This window comes from Podarcis bocagei (assembly GCF_964188305.1).
Source record: "Podarcis bocagei genome assembly, chromosome: 7".
NCBI classification, from domain to species: Eukaryota; Metazoa; Chordata; class Lepidosauria; order Squamata; family Lacertidae; genus Podarcis; species Podarcis bocagei.
Window position 1 is genome coordinate 26001039 of NC_138132.1, and position 27049 is coordinate 26028087.

Below are 27049 nucleotides of genomic sequence, written 5' to 3' on the forward strand. Positions count from 1 at the left end.
GAAAACCATAGAATCATAGAACTGTAGAGTTGGAAGGGACCATAAGGGTCATCTAGTCGAACCCCCTGCGATGCAGGAATCTTTTGCCCAGCGTGGGGCTCAAACCCACGACCCAGAGATTAAGAGTCTCATGCTCTGCTGACTTAGCTATGCACCCTTTTAAAGGAAGGTTGTCGGTAGGCATCCGATTGGTGAATAGAAAAAGTTTTATTTCAGAAATCCCTGTGGAAACCCTTAAAATTGCCATTAAGGCTACAGAAAATGAATTGGCTCCCAAGGCCCATCAGGCTTAGATGAATTGATTTCTAGTTTCAGAAGTCAGATTTGCATTTCCCCTCTGCTCACACCAAGGATTTTCCCCCTTTTGTTTCTTAGCGAGTGGCAAAGTAATTTATTGCAACCAAGAGCAGGATTCCTTTGCACAGGGTACACTTGGGAATAATGAGCACTTTTACATGTTCTCTTTCATTTTTGCTTGTGAAGGCTCATTATGGAGAGCTCTGGGCTCATTCCGGATCTCCTGTCCCTCATCCATGCTCTCTGTTTGGATCCTGCCTCTTCTTGTTTTGACCCTGATCCCGCCTGCTTTGTTGCAGATGAGTGGCAGCATGATGAGCGTGTTCAGCGACAACGACATTGGAAACGTGGACGTCCGCGGCTGCATCCAGTTCTCCCTGCAGTATGACTCCAGGAAGAAGGCGCTGCATATCCAAGTCATCCAGTGCCGAGACTTGGCTGAAGCCAAGAAGCAGCGATCAGATCCGTAGGTTTGGGGTTGGGGGGCTTAGAATTGCAGAGTTGGAAGGGACCCCAAGGGTCATCTATTCCAGCCCCCTACAATGCAGGAATCTCAGCTAAAACACCATGACAGATCACCATCCAACCTCTGCTTGCTCTTAGCTGTCACTTGTTAGCTTCTGTGCAACTCCCTTGGTCTATCCAAGCAGCACAACTATTGCAGGTGGGTTTTTAGAGCAGGTGCAGGGAACACCAAACCCAGGGGACAAATGGGGCCCTCAAGTCCTTTCTGTTTGGCCCTCTCCCCAAACCACACCTCTCCCTGGCCCTGCTTTGCACCCCAAGAGTTTTTGCCTGGCTGGAATGTCTGATGACGCCTCTTGCTTGTCTGGATGAAGCATATGTGATTGCATGTACAAATTAGCCTAGCTGGCACACCAAAGTAGCATTTACATCACTGATCCACCCTCTTCCTCCCAGGTACGTCAAGTCCTACCTCCTTCCTGACAAATCCAATCACAGTAAGAGAAAAACTGCTGTCAAGAAGAGGAGCCTAGATCCCATCTTCAACGAGACCCTTAAGGTGAGGGTTGTAGCTCCTAGTGGTGTGAGAGCACTTTAAGGAGGATATGGATGAATTCAGGCCCATGCAGAGAGAGGGGAAGCCAGGTACACTTGCCCTTGGCCTTGGAGGGCTAAGCTGGCAGGGGGGCCTTGCCTGCTGGACTTACATTGTCATGCCAAGAATGCCCTGTTTTTCCCAGCCAACGGGGGACTCCTGCCCTGGCCCTCAGACAAGCTCTGCATGGGCCTGGGTGAACTGGAAAGGGTTCAGAGGACTTCAAGGAAGACAGTCAGTGGGGTATGAGGATGGGTTGAAGGAACTGGGCATGTGTAGCCTGGAGAAGGGAATGCTAGACAGGGAATAGGATACCACTCTTTAAGTATCCAGACTACCCCGGGGCATAAGAGGGCTTGATTGCCCCAGGTGACAGGATTACATCTTACGAACTTAACTTGCAGAAGGGTTGATTAGGCTCGTTCCCATTGTTTTGTTTTGTTCTCCCTTTTCTTGTTTCTCTCCTCTTCCTGCACTCCTGCAACATTCCTGGCTTTGCAGTACAAGATTGAGAAAGCTGACCTGCAGGGCCGGATCCTGAACCTCTCTGTCTGGCATCACGATGCCTTGAGCCGAAACCTCTTCATGGGAGAAGTGGAGATTGCATTGAATTCCTGGGACTGGAGCAACACGAGTCCTCAGTGGTACAACCTCCAGCCTAGGGTGAGTTTCCTCCATACAGAAATTGCAAAATGATATAAACGATTCTGTCGTAAGACAAACAAGCAAAACTACAGCAACCAATGGTCCTGGCAACACCCTATTTCCCTCACCATATTTCACTGATGGCTGCTCACACATTTTCCCTATTGCCCTGCTCCCTCATTTTTAGGCTACTAGGGTCCTGCTTTATACTGAGTCCAACCATGGCTCTCTCCAGCTCAGCAGTGACTGGCAACAGCTCTCCAGTGTTTCAAGCCAGGGTCCTCTTCCAGCCCTCTCTGGCAACCACAGGGGTTGGACCTGGAACCTTCTGTGTTTGGAGCAGTTGCTCTGCCACTGAGCCATGACTGCGCCCATTTGGACACCTCTTTTGCTAGCAGAGTGACTGGAAGAAAGCAGACAGAGTTCAGGGAGAAAAGAAACTGGTCACATTTTACTGCTAACAACCTGAACACAATACAGTGGTACCTCAGGTTAAGTACTTAATTCATTCCGAAGGTCCGTTCTTAACCTGAAACTGTTCTTAACCTGAGGTACCACTTTAGCTAATGGGGCCTCTCGCTGCCGCCGCACCGCCGTCGTGCGATTTCTGTTCTCATCCTGAAGCAAAGTTCTTAACCTGAGGTACTGTTTCTGGGTTAGCGGAATCTGTAACCTGAAGGGTATGAAACCTGAGGTACCACTGTATGGGGCTTGTCTTTCCTAGGTCAGGGGGGAAACAACCTTTTCTTTCCATCTCCTCCAACTTTCAGATCTCAATCAACTTCTGGCTTCAAAATCTTCTTCTTCTTCATTGACAGCTAACTCCCAGACTGGCTAGAACTATAAGCCAATCAGAGTCTGCGGTCATCCAGACCAGTTACAGAATTATCCCTGTGTCACACACGGAGTCATCTCTGCTTTGTGCTTCCAACACATTTAACCCAGGGCTGGGCAACACTGAGGGACACATGACCTCGGGGGGGGGGGGATTTGTGTGTCTGCGTTGTGGGGTGCAAGGTGGCAGTAGGCACAACAAAAGCCTAAAATGGGTGGGGCTGCCTTTTTTCTCCCAGCCACAGGCTTTATGCCATATTGAGAATGAACTGGGCCCTGGTTTCCTATTTGTTTTGCAAGCAGCGTTGGAAATGTCACCTCTCCCCAAAGCCAGTTCACCAGGCTCATGCAGTGCTGTAGGTAGACTGTGGAGGTGGACAGAGGGGGGTTTAGGGAAGCTTAACGGGTTCCGCTGCACTGAGTGCTGAGCCTAGGGGGTGCCACAGGGTGTCGCAACTGTGAAGTAGTGCATTGAGCAGAATGGAAGATGAGAGACCGAGCTGCTGGTGGGCAAATTTTGGCCTCACACAGGGTGCCACTGAAATTTGAAAGAGCAAGGTCTGCCCCTGAGGCAGAGCAGAGCCATGGCGGCTTGTAGCCACTGAAAGCCTTATCCTCCGTGAGTTTACCTCATTCCCTTTTAAAGCCGTCCAAGCTGGTGACGATCGCTGTGTTTAGCAACTCCCTGGCGGCGTTTCCTCAAAGGGTATGCCTGTGAAGGGCTCAGTTCAATGCAAGTCATCCCTGCAACCCAAGCAGCAACTGTGCTCATTCCACAATAGTCGAAAGGGCTTGCTGCATCAGTAAGCTGGTGCAATCAGTGTCTGAGAGCCGTTGCATAACCCCCCCCCCCCACAAACTGTTACATTGTTTTTCTCCCCACCCCAAATGCGCCTCTTCCTCTTGAGCATTTCAAAACCTGCTTCTGGAGAATCGCCCAAAACAATACTCAGACACCACTCAGGGCTGGGCCTGTCCCATCACTGCGTCTTAAACTAGAGGGTGATTAAAGCTTTGTTCTCCTTTCTTAAACATCCAGGGCTTTTTGCTGCTGTATGGGTCAGCAACTGAAGGCCCAGGCCCAATCTTGGCTCCTCAAGGGGCATCTCTTGGCTTCAGAGCTGCTGAACCTAGAGGAGGCAAAAGAATGCTCTTTGTGTTTATTGTTCTATCTATCTCCCATCTTTCCTCCAAGAAGCTTCAGTTCTCCCCCCTCCCCATTTTATCTTCACAACAGGCCTGTGAGATAGGTTAGGCTGAGAGCCGGTGAATAGCCCAGGGCTGCCCAGTGGGCCTCATGGCTGAGTGGCTGCTCTGAGCCCTGGTCTACCAGCACTCGAACCATCACACCAGATTCTCTGGACTGAATAGCAACAGGAGTTGCAGAAAGAATATTAGAAAGTGGGTGGCTTTGAAAGAACACGGGTCAAACTTACCGAGCATAAGTATGCTTCAGAGCAGGATGGGAGAGGCCTCCTGCACTCAGGTCCAACTTGCAGGCTTCCCATGGGCATCCTGGTTGACCACAGGATGCTGGACTAGATGAGTGACTGGTGGGTTCCCACAAGACTCTTCTTACATTCATCTTGAAGAGTAGGAAGGAGGAGCCTTAGTCCATCATTCCACATGCCTTTCTCAATATGGGCCTCCAGCAAGCACTGTACTCCAACAAGGTTATTGTGTGTTTATGCGATAAACCAGGTCAGATCATTGGTTCTCCTAGCCTGCTGGCAGGGTCTCGCACAAAGGTCTGTCCCATCCTACCTGCTGCCTGAGCATTCTAACTGGAGATGCAGGGGACTGAGCCAGGGCGGACGCACAGCAGGTGTTCTGCCAGTGAGCTCCTCCCCTTAAAGGGCGGCATTAGATGGGAGTCTGAGCCTTGACTTTGCACCCTTTGAGATGCCCCCTCTGAGAAGTCTAGTGGCTTACGCAGGGTGCCATTTGCTTTTCCTGAGTTTCTTCTTTCCCTTTTCATTTTAAGAATAAGCTAATAGCTTTCTGTGCATATAGGAAACTACTTTATACCGAGTCAGCCCAGTCTAGGTCAATACTTTCTACTCTGACTGGCAGCAGCTCTCCAGTATTCCAAGCCAGGGACATTGCTTGCCCTACCTGGAGGCACCAGAGATTGAAGCTGGGACCTTCTGCATACAGGGCGGATGCTGCTTCTGCTAACCTATAGACTGTCCTCTACTTTCTTGGTTGCAAAATGTTTAATGCAAGACGTTCTATTGACTGTGCAGGAACCTCCCATGTGGGTGTTGCTGTTCCGTCACAGAGGGAGGAAGTGACACAGAAGGTTTTCTCTCCCCACTCCCACCTTTTGTGACGGATTTCCTTTGCTTCTTTCCCAGACCCCGGTCACTCCTGACGCTCTCTGCAGCCGTGGCATCCTCAACCTGGCATTGAAGTTCATCCCAGCTGGATCAGGAGGTGAGATAAAAGGCCCTGTTTCTTCCAGACTTCCCAGCAGCAGCAGCACCTTCTGGGTTTTTCGATTGGGGTGGGAGGATTTCTGCAAGCCGGTAGACATTTATTAGCCCAATTTGACTTGGCGGGGGGGGGGGGGAGAGGAAAATCCTTAAAGAAATATGGGAATCAGCCAGCCACGAACCAAACTGATGTTCCAGAATCTAAGACTTAAGTGAGAGGTGCTGGGAGGTGAGAGGCGGGAGAAGCTGGAGGAATCCTAACTTCCTTCAACCCTATAGAGCAGGCATCCCCAAACCTGGCCCTCCAGATGTTTTGGGACTACAATTCTCATCACCCCTGACCACTGGTCCTGTTAGCTAGTGATGATGGGAGTTGTAGTCCCAAAACATCTGGAGGGCCGAGTTTGGGGGTGCCTGCTATAGAGGCTTGTAGATAGAAAAGTCTTGAGGACGGAAGATCTGCCATGTACATTGGGTGCACGGGTGAGTTGTTGTTGCTGTCCTGACAGCAAAGGAATTCGGTTGGTCTGATGTCTTTGCAAAGAAGACATGCCAAATGTTCACCTGCCATCTCTTTTCCTTCGCCTACATTAGCAGGACTATTGGAAGCCCAAAGCGATTTTGTTTATTACATTTACATATCACTCATCCATCCATTTTCCTTATTGGACAGTTCAGCAGAGTAACTTGTAAAAAGGCTAGAAAAGGGGAGAGAAGGAAATAATAGGCAGATGAATTATAGCCTGATAGAATCAGGGAATGGAATGTCCCAGAGAAGTCCTAATGTGGCTACAGCCCAATTGGCCTAAATTGTGTTTTGAGGAATTATCTGAACTGGGCAATTATTTATTTGTTTCAAATGTGTGTGTGGAACATAGGAATCTGCCTTATACTGAGTCAGGCCTTTGTCTGCCTAACTCAGTGTTGTTCACACAGAGTGGCAGCAGCTCTCTGGGGTTTCAGGCAGGGTTCTCTCCCAGCCCTACCTGGGACCTTCTGCATGCAGGGCGGATGCTCTCCGACCAAGATATGGCCCTTCCCTAGGGGTATTGCTGTTCTTCTGTACTTGGTATTCATGGCGCCTTGACAAAAAAACCCTCCAAAAAAAATGGTATAATAAAAACCAAATGCTAGAGTTAAAATCGAGAGAACAAGGTGTCATTCTACATAAATAGCAACCATAAATGCAGCAGTTTGGCTAGGAGCAGACAGATCAACCCAGCAGAAGACTAAGTAAATAGGACAGGCTTTGCCCGATACTCAAAGGTAATGATGAAGGCATCAAGCAGATCTCTCTAGGGAGGGATCTAGTCCATCTTCATGAAACTACAGGACTGGTCACCTACCTAACCTCTGCAGGTATGGTCTACCTCCTCTCAGTGATGTCAGCTTCTTGAAAAGGTTCATATGGGGTCAAGTGACTTTCCAAGTACCATGGTCCCAAGCCACTTAGGGTAGGGGTGGAGAACCAGATGTTTTTGGGACTCCCTTAACCCCGGACTAGCATGGCTAATGGTCAGGGTTGACAGATATTAAATTCCAGCAGCATTTGGAGACCACAAGTTCCCCACCCCTGATTTAGGGCTTTAATCAGCTTAAGAACCAGTAGCAGTTTAATCTGTCTTGGATCCAGCTGTCAGCAGGAGATTCCAGCTACCAGCAGGATTGGATCTAAAATTCGGTAGGTGTTGGGTCGGAAGAGATGGTGCTTGGCCTCTGAATCCACCTGCATTGTCACGGCTTTCTTTCAGGGGAAGGGCTTCCTCCCACTGGTGAGCTTCACATCTGGGTGAAGGATGCACAGAACATCATTCCCCACCGGGGCAGCACAGCAGACTCTTTCGTTCAGTGGTAAGTGCCTGTTGCTGTTGGGTCCCTTCCACATGACCTGTCTATTGAGCATGCATCATGATCTGTTTACAAAGGGGAGCTCAGTCTGTTATTTATTTAGCATTCATTCTGACTGGTGTGCGTTATGCAATGTTGCATCAAGCCGTTGCCTTCCCACATTTCCCAGTGAATTTCGCCATCACTTTCCTTGTTGCAAAAATCCCGATTTTGGGGTGGGGGTGGGGAAGCGGGTTCGTTACAGCCAACAGAACCAAACCAGCTTTTAATTAGGCAACCTGGATTTGCCAGGATGTGATTGGATCCCATCAATCTGGAATTGTCCTTAAGCCCTCTTGCAGTGGGGAAGGGGCTAGGGTTAATGAAGGGGAAGGGGTGGTTCAAATGCTATGCAGGGGATTGTATGCAGCCTGATGTATGTGTACAAGAGCATGTTTCCCACTTTGGACTCAGAGTGGGCAATCACAGTTTGGTTTTTAGAATGAGCTCTTTGCCTATAGAAAACCAGCACAGCAGGGAAACAGCTCTGGTGGGCCTGCTCTCCTTGCCTGGCTAGTTTTCTATCTGCAGGGAGTCGTTTTGTTTCCAAGGAGGAACCTTCTGGACTACAATCCATCACCTGCGCTAGGTTCTCTCCCAGTCCTACCTGACGATGCAGGGCTTGAACCTGTGACCACCTGTAGTCAAAGCAGATCCTCAAGCCACTAAGCTTCAGACCCTTCCTTGTCTCCCCTTGCAGCTACATCCTCCCTGACGACAGCAAGGTGAGCCGGCAGAGGACCCGCATCGTGAAGAAGAGCCTCAGCCCCACTTTCAACCACACCATGGTTTACGATGGGTTCCAGGCCAAGGACTTGGCTGAGGCATGTGCAGAGTTCACCATCTGGGACCAGGAGACATTCTCTAAGCAGCAGCTCGGAGGCATCCGGCTCAGCCTTGGCACTGGTGAGGCAGCAAAGTGTTGTGGGAATGTTGGGTTTTGAGTTTTAGGTTGTTGTGTGTGTGCTGAATCTGCACCTTATTGAGCCAGGCGCTGGATTCCAGATTAGAGGGGGCCCTTAGTACAATGTCCCCCAATCCCTTAGTTGGGTTATGTAGGTCTGGTGTCAAACAGTAACAGAGTTCCAGTTGGCAGTGGAGAGGGGGGCCAGGGACTCTTAACTTTCCACAATGGCTGAGAGAGTTGTGGGAACTGTGGGAAATTTAAAGGATGCTCACCCAGAGCTGATGAGAGTATTGGAGGGGAAACAGTTTAATGGAGAGGTGGGCAGGACAGAGGTTGCCCAGAAATACCACACTTGCAATGCACCTTTCTGTCTGATGGTCACTACAAGCAAATGGGCCCCGGGTGACTGATTCAGAGCCCTTCTGCTTCCACACAGGGAACAGCTACGGCCTGCCTGTCTCCTGGATGGATTCGACGGAAGAGGAGCGCCATGCCTGGGAGATGGTGTTCAAGCAGCCTGGGCAGTGGGTGGAAGCGAGTCTTCCCTTGAGGACCAACTTGAACCCTAGGACTTAATCCCAAACTACAGCAGGACACCCGTTCTTGGGACGATGGAGGAAAAGCTGATTGGTTTCCCTAGCAGCAGCCTCCTGGATGCAAATGAACAGGCCCAGAGTCTCTGCAGGACCACAGTGGTTTCTGAAGGGCAGCCCCTGGCAGGGGGACAGTAGATTTGGTGCCAGGAGCCCATGGGCAGGTTCAGCCTAGGCTGGCTGCTCTCTCAGACTTGAGGAGGGAGGTGAGCAGTCCGACTCTTAAAAGGGACTTCTTTGAAGGCCTTGCGATGGTTTTCACACTGTACTTTAGGGGAGACCAAAAGATGCCCCATGACAAGAACCATGCTGTGGCTACATCCATCTTCAATCTCTGTCCATCTCCTCCACATGCTATCGACATTGACAAAAGGCAGTGTCATGCTTTGTTTAAAAAAAAATTATTTACTTCCTCCACCCTGTGCATTGCATTTCCACCCTTGTTGGTATTACAGCAAAACCTGAACAATCCCACCGTTTCCTTTCTGCCGTCCAATGGGACACCCAGAGTATCATTTCCCAGCCTCAATGGCTGCTACACTAATGACTCCTGGAGCTGTGTTTTCTGCAGCAGGCCAGAGATGAATCGCCATCCAGCACTGCCGTGAATGATGCAATCGGGGCTTTTTCCACTGCTGACTCTGAAGCGACCTTCCACCCCCTCACAGGGTAGCTCAGAATCTCCCTGCCTCTCTTCCTCTGAAATCCAGGTCACAGGACAAAGCACCCTTTGTCTTCCTTTGTCTCAAGCCTAGAGAGAACTGCATATTTTTGCAGTGCCACAGAAATAGTCTCCTCCAGACATGATTTGCTTGAGGTGCCAGAATAGACTAATACCATCTTCCCCATCACCTCTGTGTGAGGGCAAGTCTGGAATCTGCTTACTGCTGGGGAAGAAGGTCTATGCCAACCAGATCCTGCTGTCCTCCAAACAGATTAAGGGCTTCCCTTGACCTGGCTCTTGCTCTGCTTCGGGCTGTAACTTCTGGCTGAGTGTTTGCCGATGCTCCGAGATGGCTTTCCAGAGGCGACACACCATACCCCCTCTGCCAAGACAAGACCATGGAAAGATTCAGATGGCGAACATGCTATATTGCACCTCTTGGGTCGTTGAGCCAACGTGACTTGCAGTGCTCCAAGTGACAGGGCACAGCAGATCACTGGAAGATGCCATCCAAACACCTGGACCACTCAGAACCCAACTAGACACAAGGGGTGATGCTTTGTACACAACTTGAACCAAGTGCCTTAACCTGTCAGCTGCTGCTTCCTAAGTAGCCTCCATGCTAATGGTGTTTCAGCTTTATAAGAGGTAGCAGCACTTGGGTTGCAGTGCCTCCGAGCAAGGATACTGAGGCTCCAGGCCTTCCTCCTGGGCTAACTGCAACTAAATTCTGTAACTATAATAAATAGCAAAAAATAAACAAATTCTGCTTAAAATAATCATAAGTGCCTTACTAGATCTGATGACGACTCTTCTGTGTTGTGTTGAAAATGGAGCCAAAACCACCCAGGGGAACAGCGGAATGTAATTATGCACTGTCCCCTCTCAGGGAGTTGTGCACAGGGAAAACACACGGCTGCCCCGTGGACTCCGCATTTGCAGCAGCCCCATTTGACTGCTCTATTAAAAAGCACGGAGGAATGCGTTGCGCAAAGGCAGCCATTGACCCACCGCAAAGACTTCAGTGAGGAAGGTACAGATCTGGGAAGTCCATTTTGCAATCCAGACCCAATGAATTTCTTAATTGCCCCTACCTGCCCACCTAAGCTGCCTCTCACCTACCTGATACGGGTATACCGGAGGTCATCAGGCGTAGCACAGTTGAGCAAGTCAGGCAGGGTGAAGCCATGGTGTGAGAGCTAGGAAAGAGAGACATACAATTGCTTTAGCTGTGGCTGGCCAGAGAACAGGGAAGTTGACAGACACCTACCCACTCCAGAGAAACCACCTCTCTGGCTGAGAAAGGTAATGGAAGTGGAGAAGAGTGTTGTGCAATTATTATTGTTATTTATTTATTCTTATTAACTGTCTATACTGCCCTTCATCCAAGGATCACAAGGCTGTTTACAATATAAAACCACAAAAATACACAATGCAGTCACAAACCAAAACCATACCTCTCCTCAGTTTAAAAGGCCAGAGGTAGTTTAATTAGCCACAGAGGAATATTTTCGTGTGGCACCTAAAGAGATGTAATAAAGGCACCAGGCGAACCTCCTCGAGGACAGCATTCCACAAATGGGGAGCCACTGCAGAAAAGGCCCCAACTCTCACAGTGGCCAACCAGCTGCTTGTAGAAAATGCCCACTTGTGATTCCCAGCAACTGCTTCTGACTATGGAGTCAGGGCATAGACACCATGGTGAGTAGCTGTTAATAGCCTAGCTTCCCTGAGTTTGTGTAATCCACTTTTCTGGCCATCCCCACTAGTGACCAACACCACATCTCGTGGGAACAAATTCTCCAGCTTGTGTGAAGAGTAACTTCTTTTTGTCTGCCCTGAGTTTCCCAATGTTCAACTTCATTGAACAGCCCCAGGTTCTAGTATTATGAAAGAGGAAGAAAAACCTTTAATCTATTTTTTTTTTCTACACCATGCATGGCTTTACACACACCTACTATGTCCCCTCTTACTCATCTTGCCCCTGCCTGCCCAAATTAAAAAGCCCCAGAACTTTTCTTCACGGGGGAGTTGCTCCAACCCCTTGATAATTTAGGCTGCTTTTTTTCTGAAACTCTCCCAGCAATAAAATGTCCCTTCTGAGTTAAGCCAACCCAATGACATACTCTTCCCCCACCCCCTACCAACTGCAGTTAAAAACAGGCACTTCTGCCTGGAGGCTGGGCCAAACCCCGGAGCCAGGAGCTGATGCTTAAAATGCCCCTTTCCAAAAAGGAATCTACCGTTGCAATTGTGGCTTTGTCAGCCCCGTGTTTTTCCAACCACTCGGCGAGGACGGGGTCTGCAGTCTCTTCTTCTTCTCTCTCCCAGGAATGCATTGGGGAAGTAGTGTCTCCTAGGAAAGCAGGAGAAAAAAGGAAGAGGTTTTTAAAAAGGTTTCTTCAGTGCCTTGTGTGATTACCTTCTGCTTCCTAAAACCATAAAGCGTGATCTTCCCACAGAACCTTGCTTTAGATGAGTTTTGGTTCTGAAAGGCACCCAAACTGGCACCTTGGGGGGAGCGGGGGGAGAGAATGAGATAATGGGACAGTGGGCTAAAGATGCCACACACAATGCCTTGCCTGGAGAAGAGGAAGAATGAAGTGTGTATCTGTGTGTGAGCGCAGACACGTGTGCACAGGAGTGTGGAATAGGACACAACTATCACTGCATATCTGTACATGATGTTGCACAAGCACAGAACAGGATACTGCTGGCAAGAGCTGCTGCCAGTCAGTGTAGACGGCACCAAGCTAGATGAACTAACAGTCTGACTTGGCATAAGGCAGTTTCCAATGTTCCTATGGTTTCAAAATTAGGCTTTTTTCAATTTTGGCTGGGTATATAATTTCAACTTGTTTAGCACAGAGGTTGCATAGCTCTGCTTACAGCTGAGCCTCCTGGTGCCAGTGACCTCACCTCTCAGCTTGGCTCCTCTCAGAGCCCAGGAATCGGCTTCCACACTCCACAGTGCCTCCTGCAGAAGCTTCTGGCATTCCCGCTCCTTCTTCATCAGCTCCCACTGCAGCCTGGCAGGGCCAGAAAGGGTTAGAGAGTGAACTTGCTTGCAAGTGCATGCATAAAAAGATTAGAGTGGGAGTCGGATTGCTCTGCTAGCATGTCCAACTGCGAAAAAGTAGGTTGCGTTTGAGATTTTGGTGTTCCTGGCTGCCAGGGCAGTCACATCCTCTGCCCTAGAAATTCTCGTCCTACTGAGGAGGAGTGGCTGGGATTAAGCCCAAGTGATGCATGGATTCCGCACATGCTCAGACACACTCTCCTTTAACGCTACGACACATATTTCAAAGGCCAAACATTGGCACTGAAAACAGGTTGCTGTGCTTTACAGCTTCTGTGGCTGAGCCCTGAATGTAGCTGCATAAGACTACCCTGTGCTAGCAAGTAGTCAACCTGGTGCCTGCTGGATGTTGCTGGACTACAATTCCCATCATCCCTAACCACTGAGGTCACTGGCAAGAGTGCTGCTGCGCTCAGGTTCCTCTGGTAGGCTTCCCATCAAGGCATGTGGGGACTCAATGGGCCTTTGACCTGAACCATCTGGGTTCTCCTTGTGCCATTAATGGACTTGCTGGCCGGGGCTGGTGGGAACTGGACTCCAGCGACTATCGGTGACCACCATTCTAACACACAGCAGGAAGAGCCATTGTGATGCTTCCTCGAGGTGCTGCTGGACTCCAGCTCCCATCAGCCCCAGCAAGCATGCCCAACGGCCAAGGATGATGGGAGTTGTAGTCCAACAGAATCTGGAGGGCCCCAGCTCTGCTCTAAAACCCTAAAAAAATGGGGCAGAGGCCTGTTGACCCTTTGCTGCTCACCCCACCCCAGCCTAAAGGAGGGAAGCCAGAAAGAGCTTACCTTCTCGTCTCCGCCTGCAGCTCATTCAGCTGAGCCATGAGAGGTAAACGGCCATTCAGGGAATGCTGGGAGTCTATCCAGCTGCTGCTGCTGGTGCCGATCCCAGAACTTGGTGTGTCCATGCTGTCCTTGAGGGCAAGGTCCTGGCTTTTCAAAGACTGCAGCTCCTGGGGCAACAGGCTCTCTTCCTCCTCATGGCTTGCGTGTTCGTGGCCTTCCTCCCGGGAGGACCACGGCTTCACCTTGAGTTCTGGAAAGGCAAAATGTGTGCGATAGAAGAGGGGCGAAGGGTGGGCAAGGTGGTTGCCCAACATAGTGGCAGGCAGCGGTGCTTCCTTAGCTCAGTGGTAAGAGCGCATGCGTTGGCACGCAGGAGGGCCCCAAAGCTGTTCCCTGGCACCTTCGCTCAAAAAAGCACATTCCCAACCGTTTGTGCCAGCAACACACACAACACACACACATCCTGTGTGGTGCAGTGAGAGTGTTGGCCTAGGACCTGGGAGACCGTGGTTCAAATCCCCACTCAGCCATGCAGCTCCTTGGGTGACCTTGGGCCACTTACTGCCTCCCAGGATAAAACGAGAAGGGTGAGAACCACAAACACCACCTGGAGTTCCTCGTATGAAATGACAGAATATGAATGCAATAAACCTTCTTCTTCAGCTCCTCAGACCCAGAGTATTCCAGACTGTGTTCAGAGTGAGCCAACCTTCTATTCCACCCATTTCTCCTACCTGTCAAGAGGATGGTGAAAGCTGCCTGGACCGCCTGCCCCATGAGGTTATCCAAGGCAAACACCCAGTGAGGCTTGATCTGGAGCTTCCGCAGCGCCTGCTTTACCTGTGGAGGTGGGAGAGAGAGGAGACAGGCTCAGGATGCACTGGGCCTCCTTCCTCTGCTTAGCTCTCTAGGCAACCCTTGCCATTCTGGCTTCACCAAAACACTAAATAGAGTTGCCCCAGAAATGGCATTTCATAGGGTTGAGGGGGAGGACTTGTGGACTATCTAGTCCAGGGGTTATTAATCTTTTTTAGACCAATCAGCACATTTTGAGAAAGTGCTGCAGCCTGCATTTTGAATTTTATTCCTGCCCTTTGAGATGGTAGCTATCCCTCCTTCCTTTGTCTTATCTGCAAATTTGGTAAGGATTCTGTCCATCTAAGACCATCCTGGTGGGATCCATTTTTCTTAACTAGATCCCTAAGACCAATCAACTGCAGCCAAGAGCTGGGTCAGTTGAGCAGACATACACTTCGGCATTATGGGGAGGATAAAAGGTACCCCTGAGCACGTGCTGAGGAATTTGAAGAGCGAGCTCTCAGCCTTTCTGCAGGCAAAAATGACTCCAGCCTCCCTTCCAAGTTTTCTTCATTTTAAGCACACACAGATGAAACAGCAGCAACAGCTATTAAAAAAATCTAACAGGCGGCAGTCAGATCCTGCGGCCCTTCAGATGTTGCTGGACTACAACTCCCATGACCACTGGGCCATGCTGGCTGGGGCTGATGGGAGATGGAGTCCAACAAAATCTGGAGGAGCACAGGTTCCCCATTCCTGGAGTGGTAAGGTGGAAAGAAAGAAAGCTGGACATTTATGATGCAGGCATGTGCATGTACAGGAGAACTGTAACAGTCCTGAAGCAGTCGGCTCCCCAGACAATCTTACTTGGCTACGAGTGATTGCCAAAGAAGCTATATAGACACCCTCCAGTGCAAATATATATGATGCTTGTGCTGTGTCATGCTAGAACTTTCTCAAAGCCTGGTAAGTGCTTGCCGGGCTTCAGGAAGGAGACGTGAGGGCTCTGGCAGGGTCCTAGGGGCCTTCTTCCTAAAGCTGGGCAAGGGCTTACCAGACTTTGAGAAGGAGGTAGGAGGGCTCTAGGACCCTGCCAGAGCCTCACGCCTCCTTCCCAAAGCCCGGCTTAGGCTGGCCGCTGTGAGGGAATTAATATGCTGCATAGGGCAGCATATTACCAAGGTCTGCCCCTGAGCCCAGGGTGGCTTCCTGGGCGCTGCGAGGGAACACAGAAGATACTTTTCATGAGGGATCCCAGCCGCACTGACCCAAGCCCACTTACGGTGTCCTGGAAGGTGAAGAGGGGCGCTTGCAGCTGACAAAGGCTCAGGCCATCTGCCTGCAAGCTGGCCTGGATTTGGAGCAAGTCGTGAGCAAGCTGCTTGCGGTTGGGGGAGCGGATGTATCTCTTGAGGCAGGAGACCAGCTGGGAGATGTGGTCCAAGGAGACTGGGCTCTGAGGGGAAGGTGAAGAAGGAGGCCAGGCCTGGAGGAGACACACAACCGGAAACAAAACAGAACAGAGCTGAGGGCCAGGGGAAAAGCCATGGCACTGTGCCTATTACCAAGTGTGGGAATTCTGCTTTGCCTCTGTTTATCATCTCTCCTGCAGGGATGGGATGAGGGAGGTGCTGCAGCCTAGAAACATCCGGAGGCCTGCAGATTCCTCACGCCCAAACTAAAAGCCATTGTGGTGTCACAGCTGGCATGTTGGGCCTGGGAGACCAGAGATCAAGTCCCTGCTTAGCCGTGAGAAACTCACTGGGTGACCTGGGGCCAGTCACGGTCTCTGAGCCTCACCTACCTCACAGGGTTGTTGTGAGGATAAAATGGGGAGGAAGAGAACCACGGACGCCACCCTGCGCTTCTGGGAGAAAAGGTGGGATATAAATGCAAGAAAGAAAATAAATTGCACACTCCTCTCAGTTCCCCCTTTGCTCTGGGACTTGACGTCCAGTGGCTACCCTACAATATTCATAATCAAAGGTGGGGCGGCAGAAATGCTGCAGTTTCTCCCATGCCTTCCCTGGAGGTTGCTGAAGACCTGCACGCCCTGAGGGAAGGCAGAAGCAAGGGAGCCAGGCCAGGGAACACACACACCAACAGCTCCCAGCTGGCAGGAGAAGACTCTGCCAGTTTTCTTTTTTATATAATGTATTTGTTTTCATGTTTAAACTGTAAGCTGCCTTGGCAGAAAGGAGCTATATAAATCCAGAATAAATAAACATGCTCCCAACACAACTTTTGTAAGAATCCACAGGGAGGATGGGTTTTATTCATTTTCCATTTGTACATTTGGGGCTGAGGAAGGAAAGAGGAGACCCCTCCCCCCCGCAAGGTCGGGATTTGGCAACGCTTTAATTCAGCCTTCCTCAGCCAGGTGTGTTTTTGAACTACAACTCCCATCAGCCTCAGCAAACATGACAAACTGCCGGGTATATTGGGAATTGTAGTTCAACAACTGTCTGGAAGGCCCCAGTTCCTGAGCCCACAAAGGCCCGAGCGGTGCTTACCTCATCCTGGGCCTCAAAGAGCGCGGCAGAAATGCTGGGCAGCTCCTCTGTCAGGACCTTGTGGAGGGTGGCTCTCCGCTCGCTATCCTTCCTCAGCAAGAACAAGCAGCCACTCTCCTCATGGGAGGAAGAGGAGAGGCTGAGGTCAACATTGAGCAGTTCCTCAGGGGCCCTGTATACACACATAGCAATTGAGGAGACTGGATCCCAAAGGAACAGTGGCTGGGGATGGAGGGGTGGGGTCCGCTGCCACTCTGGGGCAGCTGGCAATGTGAGCCGTCCGTGAAACCGCAGGTTGTGCTGAATTCTTACCAGAAGCACAGATAGGAAACCTCATTCAGAATGAGGACTGCATTCCCTTTGGGGGAATCTTGTGGGGGCCACATGCCAGAGCAACAAATGAGACTCCCCAGGCAAACAAGAGGCATTGGGACCAAGGCCAGTGAGAGGTACCAAAGACCAGACTAAGGATTCTCAGGCCTTATCTCTCACTGACCTGAAGTGCTTTTGCCCAGCTGGAATGTGTCTGAACTGAGACAATGTCATTCATATATATATATATAGGCCTAATTATTCAAGGTGTGCAGGGAGCACAAAAAGCCTTGAGATGGCAGTGGATCTGACCTTAGCCACACCTGCTTTAAATTATTTCTGTTGTCATTTGGAAGTGTGTGGACATTGCAGTATCGTGAGGAGCTGTGGAAAATATTAGGAACATGTGACCCTCCAGATGTTGTCTCAGAAAGCTTGGCCAGTGGTCCGGGATAATGGATGTTGCAATCCAACAATGTCTGAAGGGACACACATTGCCCATCCCTGTTGTAAGGGAATCAGCGTTCCCCAGGAACAAATCTAAAAAGTTGTCACTGCTTTGGCTTGATTTACCTAGCTAAAAGTACAGAGTACATCTGCTCACTTGTTTAGAACAGAAATCATATTGTGACTTTTTGAAGAGTTCAAAAGACATCAGATTGCACACTGCTACGTTATCACAGCAATGCTGGTACTGGAAACTCGCAGTGACAGGAGCAAAGGGTTGCCACCAGGTGGCGGTCAGATCCTTCTTTATTTTCTCAGCACCGATTTTGTGCACAACCTGACCTGACTAGTTTAGAACCAGTATCAAGGCTGAAGAAGACGGGCCAGTAATTTTGGCTGGACTTCACAATATTTACCATCTGGCCAAAACCGCCATTTGAGAGAAAAATGGCTTTTGTTTCTTTGCCTCCTCTGCTTCCTGTTTTTAAAAATAGCCTGTGCCTGATGGCAGAATAAGTTTTCCAAGCATGTGGGGCCACAAATATTAAAGTGGCTGCCACTTGACACCTCCTGGACTAGGAGCAGCAATGCAGCTGTAGCTCAGGCACAGGCTCAAGGCAGAGCTAATGTGCATGATCACTGTGGCAATGTGGATAGGCAGTAGAGCACACCAAGTTTCCAAGTAGATCAAATCTCCCAAGTTAAGCTCCCCACTCCCTGCTTCCCTTCTGCTCCAGGCCTTACCTGAGATAGGTGGGCCTCTGAGCCACTTCACTGGTGCTCCGAGACAGAGAGACATTCAAGGACTGCAACGACGAAGAACGTTTCTGGGACTCGCTGACACCCTCTGCTGAAATCGACCTTTCTGGCACATTTGGAGGAGACAGCTCGTCTGTAGGGAGAAGAGAGAGGAGTGCAAGGCTGGCAGCAAAGTAATGCTGAGGCACCTCCCAAACAATCAGGAGCCCCAGCCTGACTTGGCTCACAGATTAAATAATAATAATAATAATAATAAATTTATTTATTTATACCTCGCCCATCTGGCTGGATTTCCCCAGCCACTCTGGGTGGCTTCCAACAAAATATTAAAATGCAATAGTCCTTCAGATATTAAAAGCTTCCCTAAACAGGGCTGCCTTCAGATGTCTTCTAAAAGTCTGGTAATTGTTTTTTCCTTTGACATCTGGTGGGAGGACGTTCCGCAGGGCGGGTGCCACTACCGAGAAGGCCCTCTGCCTGGTTCCCTGGTTCCCTGCCTTACCTATCACCACTGGGCTCCTGGATTTCCTCCTACTGGGCGTCTTCAGAAAGGGTTCCTGAAGCAAGGCAGCAGCAGTCGCCCGCTTGTCCGGATCAGCTTCAAAACAACTCAGGATAAAAGCCTTGGCTTCATCCGACATGGAATCGGGCACCTCGGGGTGGATCTTGAACATGCCCACCTGAGAAAAGGCAAAGGACTGGCAATAGTATACACAGTGCACCACCCGAAAACATGGGTCTTGTTGTCCATTTATGGTGGGAATCAACAGGCAGGGTACTCAGCTTCTGTCGGTTTTTAAGACATGAGGAAGATGTTTTATTACACCGAGTCAGGCTGTTGATCCATCCAGCTCAGTATTGGCTGCACAGACTGGCAGTGGCTCTCCAGGCTTCCCGGCCTATTTGAAAATCCCAGGGATTCAACCAGGGCCCTTCTGCATGTGAAGCACAATATGCTCTACCTCTGAGCTACAGGCCTTCCTCTTTATGAAAAGACACTAAGTCTAGGGCAGAGGCCTTGGTTTGTCAGCAGTGCTGGGTCACAGGCTGTTTATGGAACTATCCTGGTCCTCAAAGCTCAGACTGAATGATGGAGGCTGCTGTATTCTGATTGCTAGCCCATCTACAAAGCTAAGCAGGGTCTGGTATGGTTTCCAATTGGCTGGGGGGCCACGTGCTGAGATTCCTGCATTGCAGGGGGTTGAACTAAATGACTCTCAGGGTCCCCTCCAATGCTACAACTATGATTATATGCAGGGTCTAAATGGTGCAAAAAGATCTAATGGAACATATACCCTAAAGGACTGCACTACTTGCATTCACAAATACCCCAGACTTGCTGTAACAGTCCCAGACAGAGGCTGGTGCAACTAGCCAATGAGTTGGCCTGCTCTGCTGGTCTTCCACAAAGCGCTGAGCAACCCAGGAATACCCAGCCCTAGAATCATCTAAAAGGAGTCTGCTGAGAGGGCTGGGGAGCTGATGATGACCATGTCTTCCATAAACCCTCTCTCCCTTTTTGGTATCCTGGCTGCAGTTAGAAGGAAAGGTGAGAAGGAGTGCCATGCTGCTGAGAATAGGGAAATTCCCCAAGAATCAGAGCTGCTTCGGGGCTGGGCAGCAAGTGAACCAGGGAAGAGATTGTCAGTCCACTTGGACTACCCATTCTCATTTACTTCTTCATGCCTAGTGGAGCAAGTGGGCAGAGACTGTTAGAATTCCTGCTCCACGATTGCAGTCATGGGATTTTTGTCTATCACATGATGGTATATGTTTTGATTCCACAGAGTGGGAAGTGACAGAGACAGGATGTTTGTGTTACTGTGTTCCGTGAAGTGGGACTATTGTCCTTTGTTCTTTTTCTCTTTGCTGTCTGATGCTAGAGAGAGAGGGAGCCATGTTGCAGTGCTCCGTGTGTGTTTATATGTAAATAAAGTAGATTAGCCAAAATGCTGAGTTGCTGAGGTCTGTTACGCATGATGCACAAACTCTGCGGATCCTTAAGTGTGCCGGCGTCAGTTGGCATCGGTCGCTGTGATGTTCAGGCTGAAGAAAGCTTCTGAAGCTCCTGAACGAAAGACCAGGAGGGAGAGAACATGCCAGTCGGGCATGTGCCTCTGCCAGGGTCCTACTCGAGTGTAGGCTGAGCTCCTGACAGAGACAACTCCTGCAAGGATCCCCTCCTCCCTGAAGGAAAACTGCCAAGTGTTCTTCCCAGCTGTGCAGAAGGGTGCAAATCCCAGCCTCACCTTGAACATGGCGGCCTGCGGGCTGCCCAGCTCGAAGAAAGGGGGCTTGCCTGTCGCCATCTCAATGATGGTGCAGCCCATGGACCAGATGTCAGCCGGCTTGCCATAGCCACGGGGTCCCTGATCAATGACCTCTGGGGCCATGTACTGCAAGGTGCCTGAGGACGGAAGAGAGAAACCAAGAAGGAAGAAGTCATGGGAGCCACATCCCAGTGCCTGAGAGCCCAGATGAGTAGGCTCTTTTCCCCAAATGACGCAGAGCTGCACACACACACTTACCTGTGAATGTCTCTGTACTGGGGCTGATCCCTGCCAGCCTCTTGGATGTGCCAAAGTCTGAAATTTTCAACACTCCACTGTACGTGTTGATCAGGACGTTATCACCCTGTTTATCCAAGAAAAGCCAAGTCACTGCTTTGGAGATCAACAAGGCACTCAAGCCTGGCACCAGTGTATTGGCATCTTTGGGTGACTGCAAGGGTCTCGGGACTACGAAGGCCTTGCTGATGATGTCTGCCCTAGACATGCACCTCAGGCAATTCCCTGCACAGCCTGCGAGTGCCAGATGGCTAGATCCAGCCAGCTTTTTAATTTCCCACACTGCCTCTGAGTGAGCATCGCTCTGTGGCATGGAGGGAACTGTCAGTATGCCTTTCATCTGATGTCAGCGACTGGGCTCAATAACTGGTTCTGCCCCGACTGGGCTACGTGACTGGAGCACTTTCAGAGACCTTCCAATCCTGGAAAGCAGGTCCCAGTGCACTGGACCCACAAGTGTGCATTGTGAGCACCAGACTCATGCAGAGTATAAATAACACGGAAGCTAGCTGTGAAGCATAACTCCTTTTATTTCTAATAGCTACTACAAACTAACAAACTACTGGGTTGCATGAGTGTTACATCTCCCATTCTACCATCTAGTCACTACATAGATAAGACACTCTCTCTACACACAGTGTCAGGCAGTCAGTCAGGAGCGGAAGAGTAGAAGAGCAGTTTCCGCCCCCTCCTTTCTTAAAACATCAGATCAGGAGATTCTGTCAATGGGAGGGGTGAAAATATCAACAATCTCTCCCTTTTCATACCAGCCATTGCAGAATCTAACATATGGCAACCAGACCCAGCTGCCCAATGCTGTCCAAGGCACTGCCTTAGCAGCCAGGGAAGCCTGTCAGGGATGACCAAAAGAAGAGGGGGCTCAGCAGAAGACACTTTACCCAGAGCCTCTTCAATCCTGGACTGGGAACAGTGAAAAAAGGAGTGGCAGTGCCAACCCCCCCCCCTCCACAAAAACAAAACCCCAAGGACTGTTGCTTAGAAATTCAACTGTAGTATTAACTTCATCATCAATTTATTATGATCCACAGAACAGGAATGCGGCAAAAATAAAGCCATACAATGCTCCATAATCTTAAGCATCGAGCAAAACAGAAAACAATGTATTATCTAAATGCCACCAGCTCAAGTATACATATTGACAGGATAACAAATGTCTTAAATAGCTCCCAAATATAATATTTCCAACTTCAGGTGGTTAATTGCCTTCTTGTTCTCACTGTCCCTGATAAAGAAAATCCGGTCATTACTAATGACACACGTAGGGTTTTATCTCCCGATAAATATTTAACATAAAATTTAGCTGACCTTCCTGGTTTGGCCAATAAAGGGGCAATCATCTGCTGATGAGCGCCAGCATAAAAATTATAAAAACAAAACAATATTTTCCACAGATGTTCCAGCTCCTGGTTATTACAAGGACAAACCCTCGAGGAACACCAGCCTTCTCCTCCCCAGAGCAACCGAGAAAGGCATCACATTAAATCTGGCCAGAGCAAAAGCTGTGCGATAATTAACTGCATGCAAATTCCTAAAATAAGCAGCTAGCTGAAAATCATTAAGGATCGTCTTTAAGAAATGCCTACGGAGCAAGGCAAGCAGGCTGTGCATGAGCTAGCCAAAATGTCCTGAAAAGAAATATCCCATGTAGTCTTTGTTTTACCAAAGCTAATGCAGAGTCAAAACCCGAATGAAGGAGGAAAAGAAAAGCTGCGTGAAAAGACCTGCTTGATCCCTGCCAGGTCTGGCAATGCCACACAGAGATCTAGCACCAACAACATGCCTACACCTGGCAGCCCAAGCTGAGGTGGCTCTCACCTTGATGTCCCTGTGGACGATCTGGTTGTCGTGCAGGTAGCGCAGCCCCTCTAGGATTTGCTTGGTGTAGAAAACGATGGTGGGCTCATTGTCTTTCAGGGGGCCCCACATGGAACGCAGAAGAGAGGAAAGGCTTCCTGGATTTTTGCGGTGGGGAGACAAGGACATGGAACATTATAGAGGCTGTTTTCTTATACAGGGATTAGACAAATGCACGGAGCACAAGGCTATCAATGGCTACTAGTCATGCCCACTGCAGTCCTTGCATCAGTAACCTCAAGGGTGAATTACTGCAGTGCTCTCTGCAGCAAACCTAAACCCTAATATCGTAGCTCAGTCACTGAGGTAAGGGGCATCGTCAGTCATTCCCTGATCTAGTGAGGCTCAGCTGACAGCAACAAGAAACTGAGCTTTTAGTGTCATCGGCCCAGTCGCGTGTGGCCAACTGAGATTCAGCTTCTCTTTTAAGCTTTGAACACCTCTTGTGACAACCTTCCTGTGATGCTCTGATGATGCCAACAATTAAGAAAGCATTTTATTGGTGGTCTCTGGTGTTGTTGTTTTTTAATTTTACATGTTTTTTATTGCACATTGCATATTTACTGCATATACAGTGGTACCTCGGGTTACAGACACTTCAGGTTACAGAATCCGCTAACCCAGAAATAGTACCTCGGGTTAAGAACTTTGCTTCAGGATGAGAACAGAAATCGTGCGGCAGTGGTGTGGTGGCAGCAGGAGGCCCCATTAGCTAAAGTGGTACCTCAGGTTACGAATAGTTTCAGGTTAAGAGCGGACCTCCAGAACGAATTAAGTTTTTAACCTGAGGAACCACTGTAGCGAGATGAGCGCCGCAACCCCAGAGTCGGTCACGACTGGACCTAATGGTCAGGGGTCCCTTTACCTTTACCTTTTTACCACTGTACTTACCCCCAGGTACCTCCTCCATGAAGATCTTGAGGAAGCCATCTTGACTGACAGAGCCCAAATAGCGAACAATGTTCTTGTGTTTCAGGCGCTTGTGGAGAGCAATCTCCTCATGAAGGGGCTGTGAGTATCTGAAGCGCAAGTGTGGCATGTATGAATGACAGATGAACACACAACTCTCTCAGAGGCAGCAGCCAGGGGATGCCATGCCCCTCCACCCATGCTGAGCATATTCCTGCCAAGTAGGATAGCCATGTGTCCTACTTTAGAGAGGATGGTCCTCTCTTTGAAGGGCTCTCCAGTCAAAGTCCGATTTAAAGACAAAGAACCCTCAGAAGGGAGAGCAGCAGCAGGGTCTTTGAAACTGCCCATAACCTATTAATTGGGAGCTAAGTGAATCACAGGCTATTATTAATAATAATATTAATGATGATAATGATGATAGTAGCCCCTGAGCAGAAGATTGAGTAGGCACAAAGGTCATCTGGTCACAGTCTTCCCTAATATGCGCTGGGTTTTTGTTTAAATTACAATCATTATTCCCAAATTTGCGTCTACACATAACAATTAGCGTATTTGGGTTTTGTGCAATAATTTTTAGGTGATGCGTAAGTGGGAATCTGCTTGCAAAGACATCCCAGAGTTCTTGCAACGTGAAAGAAGCCCCAGATTCCCACAGAGCGGTCTGGCCATTCGAAGGATAGGGGAAGGAAATAGTTGGGTTCACATTTTAGCATAAACACACTTCCTGGACAAATGCACAATCTTTGAAATTTGAACTCCTCCCTAATTTTGTGATACAGCACTCCAACAAAAAATGTGCACAAAAATGTGTATATCCATGAAAACAAAGTACAAAAAATTCCTTGTGCTAGGGAAAATTGCTTGCAAGATAGCATACAAGAATGGCTATATTTGGAGAAATGCACGCAAAAATTAGTATGAATTTTAATGGCCTAATTAAAAGAGGGGAAAATATACACAAGTGCAGAAGTGTGATGAACTCAGCTTAAGACTAAAGAAACAAGAAGCCAAAATTGACAATATTAGTAATTCCTTTCCTGCTTTTCGCAACTCTCACCTGCTGTCACGCTCCGGGATCTCCTTAATGGCGATGCGCACCTGATTGCTGAGGTCCCGGCCAGCGTAGACCACCCCATAGGTGCCTTTACCTAGAATCACCCTGTCGCCTGCTTCCGTGCGTTCGTAGTCATACTGTGCAAGTCAAAGAACACACACAGAGTTATGGGACTTAAAAGGCCCGTTTGGCGAAATCTCTATGCGCAGCACCCTGTCTTGGCCTGTTCACCACTGGGCTTGGCCATTTTCCACATCCACCTTCACAGCCATCGTTCGACAGGCCCTGACAAAAGTTCCCAGTTCCTGAAACCAAGGAGCGTCCTCTTCCGCCAGCTCACCTCGAGTTCCTCCAGGGAGCTGCAGCTATTCAATTCCTCACCCATCTCTGCCATGAAGGAGCGGACCAGTTCGCAAAACCTAATGTAAAAGAGCAGAAGGGGGAGAAAAAACCCCTAAGAGAATGGACACCAGCGCAAAGAACCATCCTGCTATCATTGGGTTTAGAATCAAAGGCTAAAAGCCCAGACTAGATGGGTTGAAAATCTAGAAGAATTATGCAAACGGAGAAGGGAGAGGGGACTAAGAACTAAACCCGAAGTTATTGCAGCTTAATTTGGAAGGAAAGGGGGAAAGGGGCCCCAAATCACTCAGGATGGGGCAGGCGAGTGGAAGCCAAGCAGGGAACACACTCTATCTCCCGAGATCCTTCTAGCAGCTACTGTTACTATTTTAATTTATTTGTTTATGCAAAGTTCTGGGAGAAACGCTATGTACAGTGGTACCTCGGGATATAAACTTAATTTGTTCTGAGGGTCTGTTCTTAACCCGAAACCATTCTTAACCTGAGGTGCACTTTCGCTAATGAGGCCTCCCGCTGGCAGCGCACAATTTCCATTCTCATCCTGAGGCAAAGTTCTCAACCCAAGGTACTACTTCCGGGTTAGCAGAGTTTGTAACCTGAAGTGTTTGTAACCCGATGTACGACTGTGATAGTAAAACATCATTCCAGGGGGGTTTGGGGGGGGGGAATGACAGCCACCAGTTGCCAGACAGAGCTGTAAGAACACAGTTGCCCACCACCATTTCAGTTGAAATGCATTCTCCACCCACCCATTTTGTCACCTGCAAATTGAGTAGTAAAGTGGGGGGGGGGCAGTTTGGCTCAACTCTAAGAAAAAGGAAAATAAAAAGAAAAAAACCTTGAAATTTAGAACAGGAACAGGAATTCTAGTGCTTCAGATTTTCATTTCCTTATTCTATGCAAACTCTGTGGATGTGAAACTATATTTGCAGCCATTTATTCATGCTGAAACTCTTAACTCCACACCTTGAGCCAGCAGTTTTCATGTTTGGGCATGCGAGGGAAGGTGGTGATTACAAGTTTAAAATTACTTCCCTCTGAGCACCAACAGGGTTTACCTCCAATTCAATTTCTTTAGAGCTGAGGGGGTAGAAATCAGATTTAAGAACCCGAACTCCTTTTTATTTACTTTGCCTTCCCTGACCCTCGTTGACTTTAATTTTTACAAACACGTTTTCAGAACCCACACTGCAGCTGCAGGCCTGGCAAGCAGGCAGTGGAGATCCAAGCATCATGTGTCTCCATGGTTGCACATGATGAAGAAGAAAGGCCATCAATGGTACCCTGTTTCTTGAGTCTGCAATATAACCCCTGGGAAACACTCTGTCTAGAACAGCATCCTGCAGGAGACACTCCCTTTCCCCAAATGGGGAATGTGGTTGGATTGTGGTTGTTTTTAATTGTCCCTCTTCCAAAGGTTGCTGGTTGTCCCTCTGCTGCCCATTCATGTCCCCCCACTCACCAGCGGCAATGGTACTGGGTAGGGAAGTACAGCTGGAAGTCTTCCGCTGTGTGCAGCACGTAGAGGAAGCAGCACCGCTCATCGCACTTGGAGATACTGGCAAGAAAAAAAGATGGGAGTGGAAGGAGGACTCCAGCAAGTCTCCTTTCCTTATTAGCACAAGCCTGTGTCTTGCTTTAAAACCTGCCTCTCTCCGTGTCCCACCATCCCAAGTTGCTCACATCAGCCTCAGGGGCTTACCAGCCACAGGCCAGGTCCCATTCTCCTTGAGATGCTAGCTTTCTAGGTGTGATGATGTTTTATTTATTTATATTTGCATGGAGGAGCGTTGACACGTAAGCTACAGTGGAAGAAAAATGTAGTTCCGACTGCATTTTAAGGGCAAACTGACCTAACTCACCAATCCCAGACTTCAGTGTAGATTGGAATGCACTTAATCTTGGGGGTGGGCTGTGATTCACGTCATAAAACAGATGCTTGGAATGCAGAATGTCCCAAGTTCAATCCCTGGCATCTCCAGATAGGGCTGGGAAAGATTTGTACCTGAAACTCTGGAGTGCTTCTGCCAGTCAGTGTAGACAACACAGAACTGGATGGAGCCAGGGTCTGACTCCACATAAGGCAGCTTCCTGCATTTCTCTCAGTCAAATTACACACTTCTCCAAATTTTGCAGTGCATTTTCTTTTTATAGAAAATGCACAAAAATGTGTACTGTGATTTCATAAAAAGGCAGTTTCTCATGTGCCTTCTCTGCCCAGTGCTCTCTACTGCGAGTGCCACCTGGCTAG

The 27049-nt window shown here is 49.1% G+C and overlaps 2 protein-coding genes across 4 annotated transcripts in view; one reads left to right on the forward strand and one right to left on the reverse strand.

The window, feature by feature from the left end:
* Positions 1–9506, forward strand: part of SYTL1 (synaptotagmin like 1) — a 34353-nt gene extending 24847 nt beyond the window's left edge. For all 3 annotated transcript variants that reach the window (XM_081201979.1, XM_081201978.1, XM_081201980.1), the window contains 7 exons: positions 597–763; positions 1219–1321; positions 1859–2020; positions 5194–5272; positions 7023–7122; positions 7859–8064; positions 8502–9506. In XM_081201979.1, coding sequence (XP_081058105.1) covers positions 597–763; positions 1219–1321; positions 1859–2020; positions 5194–5272; positions 7023–7122; positions 7859–8064; positions 8502–8641 — 957 coding nt within the window. In that variant the 3' untranslated portion in view covers positions 8642–9506. The remainder of the gene's footprint in view (positions 1–596; positions 764–1218; positions 1322–1858; positions 2021–5193; positions 5273–7022; positions 7123–7858; positions 8065–8501) is intronic.
* MAP3K6 (mitogen-activated protein kinase kinase kinase 6) overlaps positions 9507–27049 on the reverse strand; it is a 40611-nt gene continuing 23068 nt past the window's right edge. The window contains exons 13-29 of the mRNA XM_081201869.1: positions 26261–26356; positions 24776–24854; positions 24439–24572; positions 23361–23488; positions 22431–22567; positions 20556–20661; positions 20277–20434; positions 18530–18707; positions 18013–18160; positions 16510–16681; positions 15279–15482; positions 13933–14038; positions 13199–13448; positions 12242–12351; positions 11566–11678; positions 10445–10521; positions 9507–9704 (exon numbers count right to left, since the gene is read on the reverse strand). Of these exons, the coding sequence (XP_081057995.1) occupies positions 9560–9704; positions 10445–10521; positions 11566–11678; positions 12242–12351; positions 13199–13448; positions 13933–14038; positions 15279–15482; positions 16510–16681; positions 18013–18160; positions 18530–18707; positions 20277–20434; positions 20556–20661; positions 22431–22567; positions 23361–23488; positions 24439–24572; positions 24776–24854; positions 26261–26356 (2341 nt within the window). The 3' untranslated portion in view covers positions 9507–9559. The remainder of the gene's footprint in view (positions 9705–10444; positions 10522–11565; positions 11679–12241; positions 12352–13198; positions 13449–13932; positions 14039–15278; positions 15483–16509; positions 16682–18012; positions 18161–18529; positions 18708–20276; positions 20435–20555; positions 20662–22430; positions 22568–23360; positions 23489–24438; positions 24573–24775; positions 24855–26260; positions 26357–27049) is intronic.